The following is a 16,876-nucleotide window of genomic DNA, read 5'->3' on the forward strand; positions in this document are numbered from 1 at the left end:
GCTGACGGGAGGCAGCCTCAGTTGTAGGGGCTGAGATGTACCGGAACCTGGGAGGTTGTATCAGACCCCTGGACATGTAAGTAACATGAATAATAACTGCCCGAAGGCGTGACCACGACAACTTGGATAAAAGTCAATGATGTTTATTATGACAACTCCGCAACACAGCAGCAGTAAAAGGAAACGTAAAAGTCAGCAAATAATAAATACAGTTCCTGGGTACTACAGGATGGCAGGAGCCACAGGGCACTGGTAGTGTGAGATAGTTCTTATGATCTTCTAGATGGAAAGTCCTTACCAGGCCCGACTGTAGCAATGGAGATAACCCAGGATTGTGCCAGCTGGTGTTCCAGGAAAAGCTGGGTTGCTGAAGGTAAAACAGCTGCTGTGGATACTGGCTGGAACCAGACTGTTGTTAGCACGGAGTGGATACTGGCTGGAACCAGTTAAATAATAAATGAACTTGGGAGCGATGAAATATGAACTGAAATGTAGAACTTGAGAGCGGAGAAATAATAATACCGGTGGAGAGTGGTAAAGTGTAGAAAGGACACCGGCCCTTTAAGGGAAGCTGTACTCTGCTGAAACCTGAGCTGGAAGCAGGTAATGTTGTAGCTGGAAACAGATGAATCCACAATGGATTGGAGAGTCAGGCTACACCGCAGGTGGAATGCTGGTGCGGGTCTCTATGGTGGAAGTCTTGAGACAGGAGCTGGAACCTGGAAGACAATCATAGGAGAGAGACAAACAGGAACTAGGTTTGACAACCAAAGCACTGACGCCTTCCTTGCTCAGGCACAGTGTATTTATACCTGCAGCAAGGAAGGGATTGGCTAGGCAATTATGCAGATTATCAATACTGAGAACAGATTGGTGGAAATGATCAGCTGACAGAATCCAAGATGGCTATGCCCATGCAGACACTTGGAGGGAAGTTTGGTTTGTAATCCATGTGGTAATGAAAACAGTAATGGCGGCGCCGGCCACCGGAGACAGGAGGCGCCAGGCTGACAGATGCACATCCAACCACGCGGACACAGCAGAGGCCGCGGCTGACGTAATCGCCACTCAGACACTCTGCATGCAGAAGTTCAGGGACGGCGGCGGAGGCCGCGGGAGACGCCATGCCAGGTGTAATATGGCGTTTACTGTGACAGCGTCCCAGAGTGACAGGAGAGGATGCAGGAATGTGAACATTAGGATAACAGATGGGATCCGGTCCTGGAGCGCTGAGCCAGCCTTAGGAGGCATCTGATGGGTAAGAAATGGCGTCCAGATACCCGGATCGTGACAAATAGTCTTCAACTGCACCACATCCAGCAGTCTTCTGCCACCTGATACTTATTTCAGTGTCATCTGCTGATGTAGCTATGTTTATTTACCCTGTACTTGTCCTATACTGTCATCAACTGCAAGTTGCTGTTTTCCTGTTTTTGATTATTCGTTTATTTACTCTGTAATTGGGCGCTGCGGAATCCTTGTGGCACCATATAAAATAAGATTTTAAACCTACCGGTAAATCTTTTTCTCATAGTACGTAGAGGATGCTGGGACTCCGTAAGGACCATGGGGATAGACGGGCTCCGCAGGAGACATGGGCACTTTAAGAAAGACTTTGGATCTGGGTGTGCACTGGCTCCGCCCTCTATGCCCCTCCTCCAGACCTCAGTTAGAGAAACTATGCCCAGAGGAGACGGACAGTACGAGGAAAGGATTTTAGTTAATCTAAGGGCAAGATTCATACCAGCCACACCATATAACCTGAGATATACAATCTAGTTAACAGTATGAACAACAACATATCATCGGTCCATAACCGATGAAACTATAACATAACCCTTATGAAAGCAATAACTATATACAAGTCTTGCAGAAATAGTCCGCACTGGGGCGGGCGCCCAGCATCCTCTACGGACTACGAGAAAAAGATTTACCGGCAGGTTTAAAATCTTATTTTCTCTAACGTCCTAGAGGATGCTGGGACTCCGTAAGGACCATGGGGATTATACCAAAGCTCCCAAATGGGCGGGAGAGTGCGGATGACTCTGCAGCACCGATTGAGCAAACAGGAGGTCCTCCTCAGCCAGGGTATCAAACTTATAGAACTTTGCAAAGGTGTTTGACCCCGACCAAGTAGCAGCTCGGCACAGCTGTAGTGCAGAGACCCCTCGGGCAGCCGCCCAAGACGAGCCCACCTTCCTAGTGGAATGGGCCTTAACCGATTTTGGTAACGGCAATCCTGCCGTAGAATGCGCCTGCTGAATCGTGTTACAGATCCAGCGAGCAAGAGTCTGCTTTGAAGCAGGGCCGCCAACCTTGTTGGCTGCATATAGGACAAACAGTGCTTCTGTTTTTCTGATCCTAGCCGTTCTGGCCACGTAAATCTTCAAAGCCCTGACCACATCAAGGGACTCGGAATCCTCCAAGTCCCGTGTAGCCACAGGCACGACAATAGGTTGGTTCATATGAAAGGATGAGACCACCTTAGGTAGGAATTGAGGACGGGTCCGCAATTCCGCTCTATCCATATGGAAAACCAGATAGGGGCTTTTATGTGATAAAGCCGCTAATTCCGAAACTCGCCTAGCCGAAGCCAAAACAACATGACCACCTTCCAAGTGAGATATTTCAACTCCACTGTTTTAAGTGGTTCAAACCAATGTGACTTAAGAAAACTTCACACCACGTTAAGGTCCCAAGGCGCCACCGGAGGCACAAAAGGAGGCTGAATATGCAGTACTCCCTTCACAAAAGTCTGTACTTCAGTCAGAGAGGCCAATTCCTTTTGAAAGAAAATGGATAAGGCCAAAATCTGAACTTTAATGGAGCCTAATGTTAGGCCCAAATTCACTCCAGTTTGTAGGAAGTGAAGAAAACGGCCTAGATAGAATTCTTCCGTAGGAGCATTCCTGGCCTCACACCAAGAAACATATTTTCGCCATATTCGGTGATAATGTTTAGATGTCACGTCCTTCCTAGCCTTTATTAGCGTAGGAATGACCTCAACCGGAATACCTTTTTCCGCTAGGATCCGGCATTCAACCGCCATGCCGTCAAACGCAGCCGCGGTAAGTCTTGGAACAGACAAGGTCCCTGTTGCAACAGGTCCTGTCTTAGAGGAAGAGGCCACGGATCTTCTGTGAGCATTTCCTGCAGATCCGGATACCAGGTCCTTCGTGGCCAATCCGGAACAATGAGTATTGTTCTCACTCCTCTTTTTCTTATTATTCTCAACACCTTGGGTATGAGAGGAAGAGGAGGAAACAAATAGACCGACTGGAACACCCACGGTGTCCCTAGGGCGTCCACAGCTACCGCCTGAGGATCTCTTGACCTGGCGCAATACCTTTGTAGCTTTTTGTTGAGACGGGACGCCATCATGTCTATTTGGGGCAATCCCCACCGACTTGCAATCTGTGCGAAGACTTCCTGATGAAGTCCCCACTCTCCTGGATGCAGGTCGTGTCGGCTGAGGAAGTCTGCTTCCCAGTTGTCCACTCCCGGAATGAACACTGCCGACAGTGCACTTACATGATTCTCCGCCCAGCGAAGAATTCTGGTGGCTTCCGCCATCGCCACTCTGCTCCTTGTGCCGCCTTGGCGGTTTACATGAGCAACTGCGGTGACGTTATCCGACTGAATCAGCACCGGTCGGTCGCGAAGTAAGGTCTCCGCTTAACGTAGGGCGTTGAATATGGCCCTCAGTTCCAGGATGTTGATGTGAAGACAAGTCTCTTGACTTGACCAAAGGCCTTGGAAATGTCTTCCCTGTGTGACTGCTCCCCAACCGCGGAGGATCGCGTCCGTGGTCACCAGGATCCAATCCTGAATGCCGAACATACGGCCCTCTAGAAGGTGAGCACTCTGCAGCCACCACAGGAGAGAAACCCTGGCCCTGGGGGACAGGGTGATCCGCTGATGCATGTGCAGAAGTGACCCGGACCATTTGTCCAATAGGTCCCACTGGAAAGTCCTTGCATGGAACCTGCCGAAGGGAATGGCTTCGTATGTCGCCACCATTTTTCCCAGGACTTGAGTGCAATGATGCACTGACACTTGTTTCGGCTTCAACAGGTTCTTGACTAGAGTAATGAGTTCCTGCGCTTTTTCTTCCGGAAGAAAAACCCTTTTCTGGTCTGTGTCCAGAATCATGCCCAAGAAGGACAAGCGAGTCGTAGGATCCAGCTGCGACTTTGGAATATTGAGAATCCAGCCGTGTCGCTATAACACCTTCAGTGACAGGGATACGCTGTTCTGCAACTTCTCCCGTGATCTCGCTTTTATGAGGAGATTGTCCAAGTACGGGATAATTGTGACACCCTGCTTTCGCAGGAGCACCATCATTTCCGCCATTACCTTGGTGAAAATTCTCGGGGCCGTGGAAAGCCCAAACGGCAACGTCTGAAATTGGGAATGACAATCCTGTATCGCAAATCTCAGGTACACCTGATGAGGAGGATATATGGGAACATGCAGGTATGCATCCTTTATGTCCAGCGATACCATAAAATCCCCCCCTTCCAGGCTGGCGATGACCGCTCTGAGCGATTCCATCTTGAACTTGAACCGTTTTAAGTAAAGGTTCAGGGATTTTAAATTCAAAATGGGTCTGACCGAACCGCCCAGTTTCGGGACCACAAACAGGGTTGAGTAGTACCCCTTCCCCCTCTGAAGCAGGGAAACCTCGGCCACCACTTGTTGAAGACACAATTTTTGAACCGCCTGTAACACTATCTCCCTTTCCAGGGGAGAAGTTGGTAGCGCAGATTTGAAAAACCGGCGAGGAGGCACCTCTTCGAATTCCAGCCTGTATCCCTGGGAAACAATTTCCATTGCCCAGGGATCCACCTGTGATTGAACCCAGATGTGGCTGAAAAGTCGAAGACGTGCCCCCACTGGAGCGGACTCCCTCAGGGGAGCCCCAGCGTCATGCGGTGGATTTTGCAGAGGCCGGGGAGGACTTCTGTTCCTGGGAACTAGCTGTGTTGTGCAGCTTTTTTCCTCTGCCCTTACCCCTGGCAAGAAAGGACGATCCACGCACTCCTTTGCTTTTATTTGAACGAAAGGACTGCATTTGATAATGAGGCGCTTTCTTAGATTGTGAGGGAACATAAGGCAAAAAATTCGATTTACCTGCCGTAGCTGTGGAGCTTCGTTCAGCTCATGTGAGGAGGGAAAGGTGACCTCAGGTTTCTTTCCCTTATACATGTGTACCCTCGTGTCAGGGTAATATGCTCCTCAGTAATATGCAAAACATCTTTAATTGCGATAATTATATATATCGAATACATTTAGCCACCCTTGGCTGCAATTTTGCATCATCGTAGTCGACACTGGAGTCTGAATCCGTGTCGGTATCTGTGTCAACTATTTGGGATAGTGGGCGCTTCTGAGAACCCGAAGGTCCTGGCAACATAGGGACAGACATGGGTTGACTCCCTGACTGTACCCTAGCTTCAGCTTTGTCTAATCTTTTGTGCAATAAATTTACATTAGCACTTAAAACATTCCACATATCCATCCAGTCAGGTGTCGGCGCTGCCGACAGAGAATATTCATACACTCCCCCTCCTCCTTAGGTGAGCCTTCAACCTCAGACATGTCGACACACGCGTACCGACACACCACACAGGGAAGCTCTTTACTGAAGACAGGGTTCCCCACCAGGCCCTTTGGAGAGACAGAGAGAGTATGCCAGCACACACCCCAACGCTATATGACCCAGGAAAAAACACAGAATGTTTACCCAGTAGCGCTTATGTATAATGTATATGCGCCAATTATGTGCCCCCCCCTCTACTTAAAAACCCTCTTTCACCGTGTGTCAAGCAGGGGAGAGTCCGGGGAGCTTCCTCTCAGCGGTGCTGTGGAGAAAAAATGGCGCTGGTGAGTGCTGAGGGATAAGCCCCGCCCCCTCAGTGGCGGGCTTCTGTCCAGCTCAAATTTACAAATAACATGGCGGGGGCTCTTTTTATACATGTACAGTGCCCAGCTGTACATGTATATATGTGCATTTGCCACCTGAGGTGTTTATTGCTGCCCAGGGCGCCCCCCCTGCGCCCTGCACCCTTACAGTGACCGGAGTGTGTGAGGTGAATGGCAGCAATGGCGCACCGCTTCACTGCTGTGCGTTACCTCTTATGAAGATCATCTCTTCTGCCGCCTCTGAAGTCTTTTCCTCACATACTCACCCGGCTTCTTTGTTCCGGCTCTGCGAGGAGGACGGCGGCGCGGCTCTGGGACGGACAGCGAGGGTGAGACCTGCTTACCGATCCCTCTGGAGCTAATGGAGTCCAGTAGCCTAAGAAACAGAGCCCTGAAACTCAGAGAAGTGGGTCGGTTTCTCTCTCCTCAGTCCCTCGATGCAGGAAGTCTGTTGCCAGCAGGCTCCCTGAAAATAAAAAAACCTAACTAAAAAAACTTTCTTTTACAGGAAACTCAGGAGAGCTACCTGAAAGCACCCAGTCTCCACTGGGCACAGTATCAAACTGAGGTCTGGAGGAGGGGCATAGAGGGAGCAGCCAGTGCACACCCAGATCCAAAGTCTTTCTTAAAGTACCCATGTCTCCTGCGAAGCCCGTCTATCCCCATGGTCCTTACGGAGTCCCAGCATCCTCTAGGACGTTAGAGAAATAAAGGATAATAATAATAATAATAATAATAATAATAATAATAAAGTGGAGATGTGCTTTAAATGCATATGACTTTGTATCTATTGTGCTTGCGTACACTTGGTTCGCATCTTGTTTTCTGTTGCTCTGTACAGGGAAAAAAGCCAGGGCCACTTACATTCATTTACGCCCTCCAGCCAGACTCTGATTGTTCTACTATATACTTGGTTGACTGGTGGTAAATGTATCAAGCCTTGTAAAGAGTTACGAAGTTGTCCATAGAAACCATTCAGTTCTATCACATTATATATTCACTTGATAAATGCTAGGAAGTCACAGATTGGTTGATATGGGCAACTTCTCCACTCTTTAAAAGGTTTGATGCATTCCCTCATAAGCTGAACTTTGACACAGAGTTGAAGAAGGCAGAACATAATTACACCACATCTGCGCTACTGCATATGGGGATGCATCCGGCATCCTGGCGGTCGGGATGCCGGCGGTCATGTCAAAATCCCGATACCACTCAGGAGACCAGCACCGGAACACTGACAGCCAACATCCTAAAGGTAAGTATCGGGATACAGGTTAGGGTCCGAGAGGGGGTTGTTGGGTTAGGCACGGGGAAGGGGGTATAGCCATTGCCGCAACCCCCCAAGGGTTAGCCATAGCCGCTACCCCCCAAAATGTTGGCCACAGCCGCCACCCCCGGAGGGTTAAAATACTTACCCCGTCCAATTTAAGCATCTTCAGTGTCGGGATGCCGCTGTCGGTCATGTGACCACTGGCATCCCGAACACCATTATTACATACTGAGCCCTGCATTTAGATCTGCACACATTGAATGCGCTCTTTCACACAGCTGGTAATATCGCAGTCTTTGTAAGTTATATAAGAGTGTGTTCAGTCTGTCTCCAACCAGCTACGTCATAATGCTGCTCAGCTAGGGAAACATTTTCTGGGGAGAATACTTATAAATTAATTAACATTTGTACTTTTGTTAATAAAAGTCCACGACACTTTGATAATTTTCATTATCACCAGCTTTTTTGTTTCCCTTACCAGTTCATCACCAACTAAAAAATGTGGGATGAAATCTGATCAAAAGATTTTCATTAACATTGAACCATGATTGATCTCGATGCAGACCTGGACAAACCCCTGTTGTCATGGTGACAAAAAAAAAAAAAAGCTTTTTAATGAGAAAGCCCCCACTTTCGGTATGCTCCCCCTGTACTCCTGCATTGGAGGGTGTAATCATCTTTTTTTTTCTTTCTAAAGAGCACAGGCTGTTGTGTTTTGTGGGGACAAAGGCCAGTATAAATAAGACACAGGCTGGTGTATTCATTTGTTTGAGGGTATCAGCTGGTGTAGTCATCTGTGGAAGTAAAACCTGGTTACGTCTTGAGAAGAGGCTGGTGTAGTGCCTTGTATGTTGTGTGGTATGGGATGTGTGTATTACACTTGTAACTGAGATGCAAAATATAAATATATTCCTGGCAATCATTTGCTGGCCATTATTAGGTGTAGTGTTGGCAGTATTGTCATAGGGACTCACACATTTGTAATTACTAAATGTTGGCTCCTAACAGATTTATATGGATATATTTCTATACACCTACATTAATGTATACAGCATAGGACTGTCATGGCAGCTTCCAAGAAAACATGGATAGTGCTTAACTAATACAGGTCAGAATATTACCCATGTATTACTTTCATATATGAATAGCAGTTTCAATGGGCGGGATTCAATTCTTTTCACCCCTTTACACACCCGTTCTGTTTCTGCCCTCAGGGATGTTATATCATTATTTCAGCTCTCTACCCCCAGAGTAGCGAGGCACCCAACCCTTTACACAGCTAAACCTGATTACTATGGGCGCAATATGCGCGATAACGGAGATCACTTTAGAAAGGAAATTGGGCGTGATATATCATTTGAATCTCACCCTTTGAAGTGTGTTGTCATTTAGGGTGGTATTCAAATGACATCACACCCAATCTTCTTTCTAAATTGACCTCCATCATCGCGCCCATAGTACTCAGGTTTAGCTGCAAAAAGGGATGGACGCCTCGCTACCCCAGGGGTAGCGAGCTGAAATTATGATACCACGCCCATCAGCAGAAACAGAACGGATGTAGAAAGGAGTGAAAATAATTGAATATCACCCTTAGAGGTGCATTTGGCTCCTTTTTGTTCTTCAGCTCTTGATTATTCTGGTACAGCAGGGGTGGCCAACCAGTCAGAGACAAAGAGCCAAGAAATCTTGTTAGGTACATCAAAGAGCCGACTTCGAGCCAAAGGCGCACTTGCAAAAATGGGGTGTGACCTTGTGCCTGCTAGGCCACACCCCTGGTATAAAATACATTGAAAAAGTCAGATCCAACATAAAATACAATGAAAAAGCCACTTCTACATCAAATAACTGAAACAACCAAATCCGCATAAAATATATTGAAAAGCTAGATTCACATAACACACTTCAGTTCCCCCATGTGTCACTCCAGCCAGCACCCGCCTGTGTCACTCCAGCCAACACCCGCCTGTGTCACTCCAGCTAGCTCCCCCATGTGTATTTGGCTCCCTCAGTTCTCAGTCTACGTAGTGCTGCTGCATGTCTGGCTGGAGTGCAGCGGTTTACAGATCTCTTGTGGTCACGTGACTTTGAGTGTTGGGAGCCACATTTGAATGAAGAAAGAGCCGCATGTGGCTCAAGAGCCATGCGTTGGCCACCACTGTGGTACAGCATAAAGCCAATAAAATCAATGGATTATTTCAAAAGAGGAGTGTGCAGATCATTTGTGTGGCAAATAATTTGTCCACTTGTAATTAAGGTAGTGAGATAATTGCTGGTCGTGATAGGCAAAATCAAAATGTCAGGAGGTGGGGATGAGGTAAGTGAGGTCAAGACAGATTTTTGTCAGTAAAGGGATACAAGAAGACTGTTTTGTCAGACACAATCTATACATCAAACATCGTTAACCTAACAATGTTATACTGAACATATGTAAACATAGAAAATAAATATATTTGTATATATCCCCTCCATTAACAGAGCCAGTACAGGGTGGTTTAGTTTGTAGCAAAAAAAAAAAAAAAAAAAAAACTCAATCACTGGGGGCAATTCAATTGTTTTCACTAGTGGCTACCACCAGGAATCACCATTCGGGTGACTATTAGCAGCAGGAGTGACATTTTTTCTCACTGCCTACTGAGGTAGTGAAAAGAAATGTGCAAAATGTCTGTAGTTTAGGCGCACACATATAAAATGTAAACATAAGTTGTGATCAATAACACATATAGGGGGGAATTCAATTGATCCTCCCCGCGGCCGCCATTATATTGCCACCAACGGAGTAATTCAATTGTTGATCCGTTCGGGCACACTGAGCTGCGGGGAGACACATTTCAGCTCACAGCCTCCTGTGCTGGCAAGATGAAATGTGCGAATGTGACCTGCGAACGCGTCCATTAGTTTAGTCGGGTTTAGCTGTTTTACGTGGTTAACCCAGATGCTAATGTCGGGATAACAGGCATCAATTAAATATCGCGCATCACTTTAGAAGGGATATCGGGTGGCAATATCAATTGAATTTCCTCCTAGAATACCATTTGCTTTCCTTCCCCCTCAATACATAACTCCCAATTATCCCAGTTTAGTCATGACCAAATTTGGGTGCTCAGTCCCACCATCATGATTTGTGACAACTTTGTCCCAAATGACCAGTATATTCCATTAAACATAGCAGAACAGCGGTAAACGATGATTGCTGCGTGCACCTGCTATTGGGGTGTGGATCATCAAATCGACAGTGTCTAGGTCGACAATGTTTAGGTCGACAGTCACTAGGTCGACAGGGTTGGAAGGTCAACAGGGGTTTTAGGTCAACATGTGCTAGGTCGACAGGTCAAAAGGTCGACATGAGTTTTTGTTTTGTTTTTTGTGTCGTTTTCTGCGCACAGTGACCAGGAAGCCGAATTATTGCACCGTGTCCCCTCGCACGGGCAAGGTGCCTCGCTCCGCTACCACTTCGCTCGGCACAGATTACCGTTCCAATCGTAGTCCACGTGGATCGTTAAGTATGAAAAAGTTCAAAAATTATTATTTTTTTTAAAAACCTCATGTCGACCTTTTGACCTGTCGACTTAGCACATGTCGACCTAGAAACCCTGTCGACCTTCCAACCCTGCCGACCCAGTGACTGTCGACCTAAACATTGTTGACCTAGACAGTGTCGATCTTCAGACCGGATCCCCTGCTATTGTGTGCTCAGCACACAACAGGAGGTATTTGGAGGGGGAAAATGTACACTGGGTGGCCAAGCATATTGGTAAGGCCAGACAGAAAATGTGTTTAGATTACTCCTCTCATTTCTGGGTCATGAAAGATAGACACAGATTTTAGAGTCAGTATAGAAGTCAAAAATGACAGTAAAAGTCAATGTGATTTAATATAATTTGCTATAAATGGGTATGTGCTGTGTAATTGCAGATTAAGGCATTTATTGAAAATCTCTCTCCAAGAAAAAAGGCTAATTTTGAAAAAGGAATAAGTAGATTATACCACCAAACACTATTTTTGGGACTTCCCAACCACATTCTCAGCACTTAACAATTAAGACCTGGTCCGTAAACTTTTTTAAATCATGGCGCCTTAGACTATCAGAATTATTTTCCACGGCACCTCCAGGCCAAACGGTTTTTATTGTGAAATTCAGAAAAACATTTTAAATTAAGTCAATTGTGTTTATATGTCATCCTTAGTTTGCACATCCAGCATACCTTGCCATAAAAGCTCAGACACTATTATGGGATTATGTAGTCTGGGCAAACACAGTCTGGAGGAGTACGAATTTTCTGTGGAGTAAAATTGTTCCGTTAACTATCTGAAGGGAAAGAAAGACAGACAGAAAGAAAGAGAAAGTAAAAAGGCCCTGGATGGAAAAATCTCTTCAGATTGTTTTAAAGGAAGGAAAGAAACTATGTCTTACTCAATAAAATAATAAAAATTAGTGTTGTAGAACCATTTTACAGGAATGTCAGCACTAAAATTATAGCTCAAACTATGCACTCTGGTTGAAACTTATACAGCTCAAGCTAAAAACATATATTTTTTTAGCTCAACAATAATTTAAAATAGCATAGATCATATATTTCCCCACTACAGAATATTTGAGAGCATATTCCTGTCCATCTGCTGGACCGATTTTTGCACTGCTCATTACATAAAGATGCCATTTTCTCTTGATTATGTCGATTCACAAAATAACCATCTGCCCAGTGGCAATAAGTCTCAAAGCTCTCATGTATGTCTGTCTCAGGTGCAGAATCTGTCTAAACGTTCAAGCATCTTATTATTAGCTGTGCACTCCAGCTGCGAGAGGATGGAAAAGAAAGACTTCTGTCCTAGGAAGACAAATGAGTGAGAATACAAAGGAGGGCTACAATAACTCTGCTAGACACCTACAGGAGGGTGAAGGATCATACTAGTTAGGAGTTATCACACTTACGGAAAACATACAATAATGTTTCATTTAAAAATTACCAATATAAAAATAAGATGCTGGTTATCCCAAGTAGTATTGATAAACTGAAACATAGAACAGCACTCATCCCTCCTGTAACTGGATGGAATTTTTTCTATATTCTACTAGTAACATCTATCTAAATAAAACGGAGACGGGTATAACATAATGTTCTGTTGGTACAGAAACTCAGCAGCAAAAGAAGGGTTTTGTAATGAGGCTTGTTTGTTTAAAATAACGTGACATTAAAAACAAAAAGAAATATCAACTAAAAACAGCTCTCTTTTATAAGACAATCACTTTGGTAGCTAACAATCGGCAACTACTAGCTGAATGTTAGACAACTGCATGTGAACTCATCTAATGCTGAAAGTGAAAAGCTAAAGAAAAGCTAAATAAAATGAATGTGTATAGAGCCTATTCGGCCAGTTTTGAATGATATGACAAGTTGCTGGGTGCACTACGTAACATAACTATAAGCCACACAAGACACACTTGAAATATGACACTAATATAACATTTTATATTTATAGGAATGATTACAGGCTGCGCTTACCTCTTCATTCCAATGAGAATGATATCTCCTCTGGGATTGCAATGTTATGATGCTTAGAAAAGTGCTATCAGGCAATGAGAGACAGTACTAATCTTTGCTAATCCCACACCCACAAAACAACACCAAGCCAGTCCCTCCCCGAACAACAGCTCACCCACATTGCAAAAAGCCTTCCAAGCAAATAGTTTATCAAGTCACCTCCGGTACAGACACTTCCTATTTTTTCTCTGGTTTAGCACATCTTATTTACTAAGATTACGTGCCCCAAAAAAGGAAGTAACAGACTGTTCAAAATTAGTTAACTAAACCTATTTTTTTTTTAGTGTTCTCTATTCAGTATTTCTTTAGAGTACCACACGATAATCTCTTTCAAGAAACAAAGCACAACAGAAAATGATTAACGTTTCAATAGTATTAAACAGCTACACACATTGTTGGAGACATGAAATACTCATGTTGTAGTTTTTTCTTTTACCCTCGTAGTTCAGGAGATATTTACCACTAGCATATTGTGGTTCAACAAGCTAGCAATTTCATTAGAAGACTATCAGTAATAACTTTACAATGGATTCTTCACACTTCTGCTTAAGCCGTCAGGTCAGTCTGGAGGCACTGGTGAGGAACAGTAAACTGCAAGGAACACATTAAAAATGCCATGGCTGATGGCTCTGCCACCACGTGTCCACAGTCATACCATTCAGGAAAATCAAAGACCAATAAGTCTCACTAATTGGGAAGATGCTACAATATGTCATAGAGACAACATTTGTTTAATGGAATACATAAGTAGCCCATGCACACTGGGATTGTGAAGGCCAGTTAAGTCACTTTAGATCAAAGTGATTGAAATAACATGTGGACATGAAATAAATCAATATAACTGATAGGTGATGTTCATAAAGGGGTATATTCAATAAGAGTCGGAAACTGCCGTCTTGTCGGAAAGACGGCAGTTTCCGACTGATTTAGGTCAGAAGGGGTTCCCGACCTATTCAATAGGGGCTGTTTTTTTCCGACAAGTCAGGAATTCCCGACTTGTCGGAACACACGCGGATCGGCGGACTAGCTGTCGATCAGCGTGCATCTGTTGGAAACGGGATAAATCCGTCAGGTTTTGTCCCCGTTTCCGACAATCTCAATCCGACTTTGAAAAAAGTCGGATTGAGAAGATCAGATGGAGGGGCGGGGTGAGGGAGGGAGAGAGAGAGAGAGTGCTTACCGTCGGGGGCAGCTGGAGCCACGGCCGGTGGAAGACACGGCTCCTCTCTGACGGATGTCCCCCCGGCCAGGCTCCTCTCTCCCGGCAGCACTACAAGGCTACACAGCTCCCCGGCTCCCCATGCGACTCCACGGCAGCGCTCCCTGGCTACACAGGCGGCTACACGGCTCCCCAGGCAGCTCCACGGCAGCGCTGCCCGGCTCACGGCTCCCCAGGCGGCTCCACGGCGGTGCTGCACGGCTCCCAGGTTACACAGGTGACTATATGGCTGAGTGCGGCTTCCTCGAGCAGCTCCCTGTGATCTCACACATGGGGAGCTGCTGACAGCAGCAGCACAAACGCCGGCCAAATCAGACAGTCCGATTTGGCCACTCAATTGAAGAGGGCTTGTCAGATCCATTCCGACAAACGCATGTCGGAATGGATCCGACAGTAACTGAATATACCCCATAGTGTCAAAGTATAAAAAAGCAACATGATTGTGAAATTTCATGTAAATTGAGCTTCCCCATGCAGCAGCAACTTTCACGGGGTAGGCCAAAAGATATATGACAATCTACCAGTAGCTTACAGCCAATTTAACAAAAACATACCCGTGATGGCTTCTGGGGCCTCAGAAGCCTAGCTCCCAGTACTTGTATGAGTGCTGTGGGGAGCCTAGGAACCTCTGAAGATCCAGTAGCAGTGCAGAGGCAGGTCATGACCTCTCTACCGCCGGCTTTGAGACACGCTGCTACATGTTGTGGGCAATCACACTGCCAGCTCCCTACCTCTCTGTTGCTACTGGAGAGCACGCTACCGGGAATTTGAATCTAGCGACACACTGTTAATACATATAGGGCATGTACAGCCATGCTGTCTGTAAAACATCATAGAGAGGAGATTCACTGAGCAGTCCAGCTCACCCACCAACTGTACACCGGCAGAGACAGACATATGCACCAGTTGTGGGTGTCCAGGATGCCAGGCCCATACTCCCCGTCTTACTACAGTCACTAAGGAGCGCTATGCTGGATACATTACTTTACCTTCCAGAGGTTGCGATATTAACGCTGAAGAATACCTCCAGAAACAAGAGCTCAGTATAGGAACTGTGATGGCAAGATAAGCACAGCATTCATAGACACAGCTTTTTACATCATACATAATCATAGAAGGAGCTATAAACATTGCACAGATCCGGCTGTAAACATGATATGTGATCAGGTCTGTATAGATGGGAAAACATTTTATTCCAGGATGCATTATATGCTTGCAACTTATGTAAATATTCACAGCTGCTCGGATCCCTATGGATCTGTGATGCAGCCTTTATAAAACAAAAATGCCCTCTACCATTCTCAAAGTACAACATAAGGTAAGCAGTCACAGTCTCTAATGCCATCGATCCCATATGCAATTGCCATCATACACTTAGGTTAACGCGTGCGTCTTAAGGCTTTTCTGGAGTTTTTGAAAAAAGCAAATTGTTCAGATTAGACTTCCCGACCATCTCTGTAATATCAGGGAATGTAGATGTACACTTCTGAATTAGGCCCTTTGATTGATTGAGTTTTGTGGTACCTGGCTCTCAGAACATCACTGCAGAGGAAAAAACAAACTATTGTTTGATGTGGGCAGTATTATCAATGTGTGTATTATTATTAGTGCTATTATTTGATGAGGGCATTATTATTCAGGCTATTTTGACCACCTTGATGCCTGCTTTCGGTTAAGAAGGAGTACCTACTGCCCTGATTATTCATAGCATGCTGATGCCATGCAGTACAAGTCATTGCATCAATTTTGTATTAGGTTTCAATGCATTGACGATTGTAGATCAACACTAAGTAAACAAAAAGTAGATCCCAGCTAACAAAAGTCCAGCCACCCCTGATTTAGAGGGTGCAAACACTAAGCAAGATTACTTTTGTTGGAGCACTGAATTCCAAATAATACAACTCATTTTCTTCCAAGTGAAAACCATTGCTCAAGTGCAAAAACAAAAAAGATGATGCGCTGCGCAAAACCTCAATGCAAGGAACTAAGAGGTATCAGAATAAACATCAATTTGCAGCAGTTCCGTGTGTGTGTGTGTGTGTGTGTGTGTGTGTGTATATATATATATATATATATATATATATATATATATATATATACACATACATACATACATACATACACACTGCTCAAAAAAAATAAAGGGAACACTAAAATAACACATCCTAGATCTGAATGAATGAAATATTCTTATTAAATACTTTGTTCTTTACATAGTTGAATGTGCTGACAACAAAATCACACAAAAAATTATTAATGGAAATCAAATTTATTAACCCATGGAGGTCTGGATTTGGAGTCACACTCAAAATTAAAGTGGAAAAACACACCATCCAACTGATCCAACTTTGATGTAATGTCCTTAAAACAAGTCAAAATAAGGCTTAGTAGTGTGTGTGGCCTCCACGTGCCTGTATGACCTCCCTAAAACGCCTGGGCATGCTTCTGATGAGGTGGCGGATGGCCTCCTGAGGGATCTCCTCCCAGACCTGGACTAAAGCATCCGCCAACTCCTGGACAGTCTGTGGTGCAACGTGGCGTTGGTGGATGGAGCGAGACATGATGTCCCAAATGTGCTCAATTGGATTCAGGTCTGGGGAACGAGCGGGCCAGTCCATAGCATCAATGCCTTCGTCTTGCAGGAACTGCTGACACTCCAGCCACATGAGGTCTAGCATTGTCTTGCATTAGGAGGAACCCAGGGCCAACCGCACCAGCATATGGTCTCACAAGGGGTCTGAGGATCTCATCTCGGTACCTAATGGCAGTCAGCCTACCTCTGGCGAGCACATGGAGGGCTGTGCGGCCCCCCAAAGAAATGCCACCCCACACCATTACTGACCCACTGCCAAACCGGTCATGCTGGAGGATGTTGCAGGCAGCAGAACGTTCTCCTTGGCGTCTCCAGTGTCAAAGTCAGAA

At 45.3% G+C, this 16,876-nt stretch overlaps 1 protein-coding gene across 15 annotated transcripts in view; it reads right to left on the reverse strand.

The window, feature by feature from the left end:
* LOC135037197 (protein 4.1-like) overlaps positions 1–16,876 on the reverse strand; it is a 388,175-nt gene that overhangs the window by 303,023 nt on the left and 68,276 nt on the right. Inside the window, exon 1 of one of the 15 annotated variants that reach the window (XM_063954535.1) lies at positions 12,697–12,784. The exons of the other annotated variants lie outside the window; for them this stretch is intronic. Coding sequence (XP_063810605.1) covers positions 12,697–12,704 — 8 coding nt within the window. The 5' untranslated portion in view covers positions 12,705–12,784. Of the gene's footprint in view, positions 1–12,696; positions 12,785–16,876 lie in introns of those variants that run through there. 15 annotated transcript variants of the gene reach the window in all.

The sequence above is a fragment of the Pseudophryne corroboree genome, chromosome 2 (genome assembly GCF_028390025.1).
Source record: "Pseudophryne corroboree isolate aPseCor3 chromosome 2, aPseCor3.hap2, whole genome shotgun sequence".
NCBI classification, from domain to species: domain Eukaryota; kingdom Metazoa; phylum Chordata; class Amphibia; order Anura; family Myobatrachidae; genus Pseudophryne; species Pseudophryne corroboree.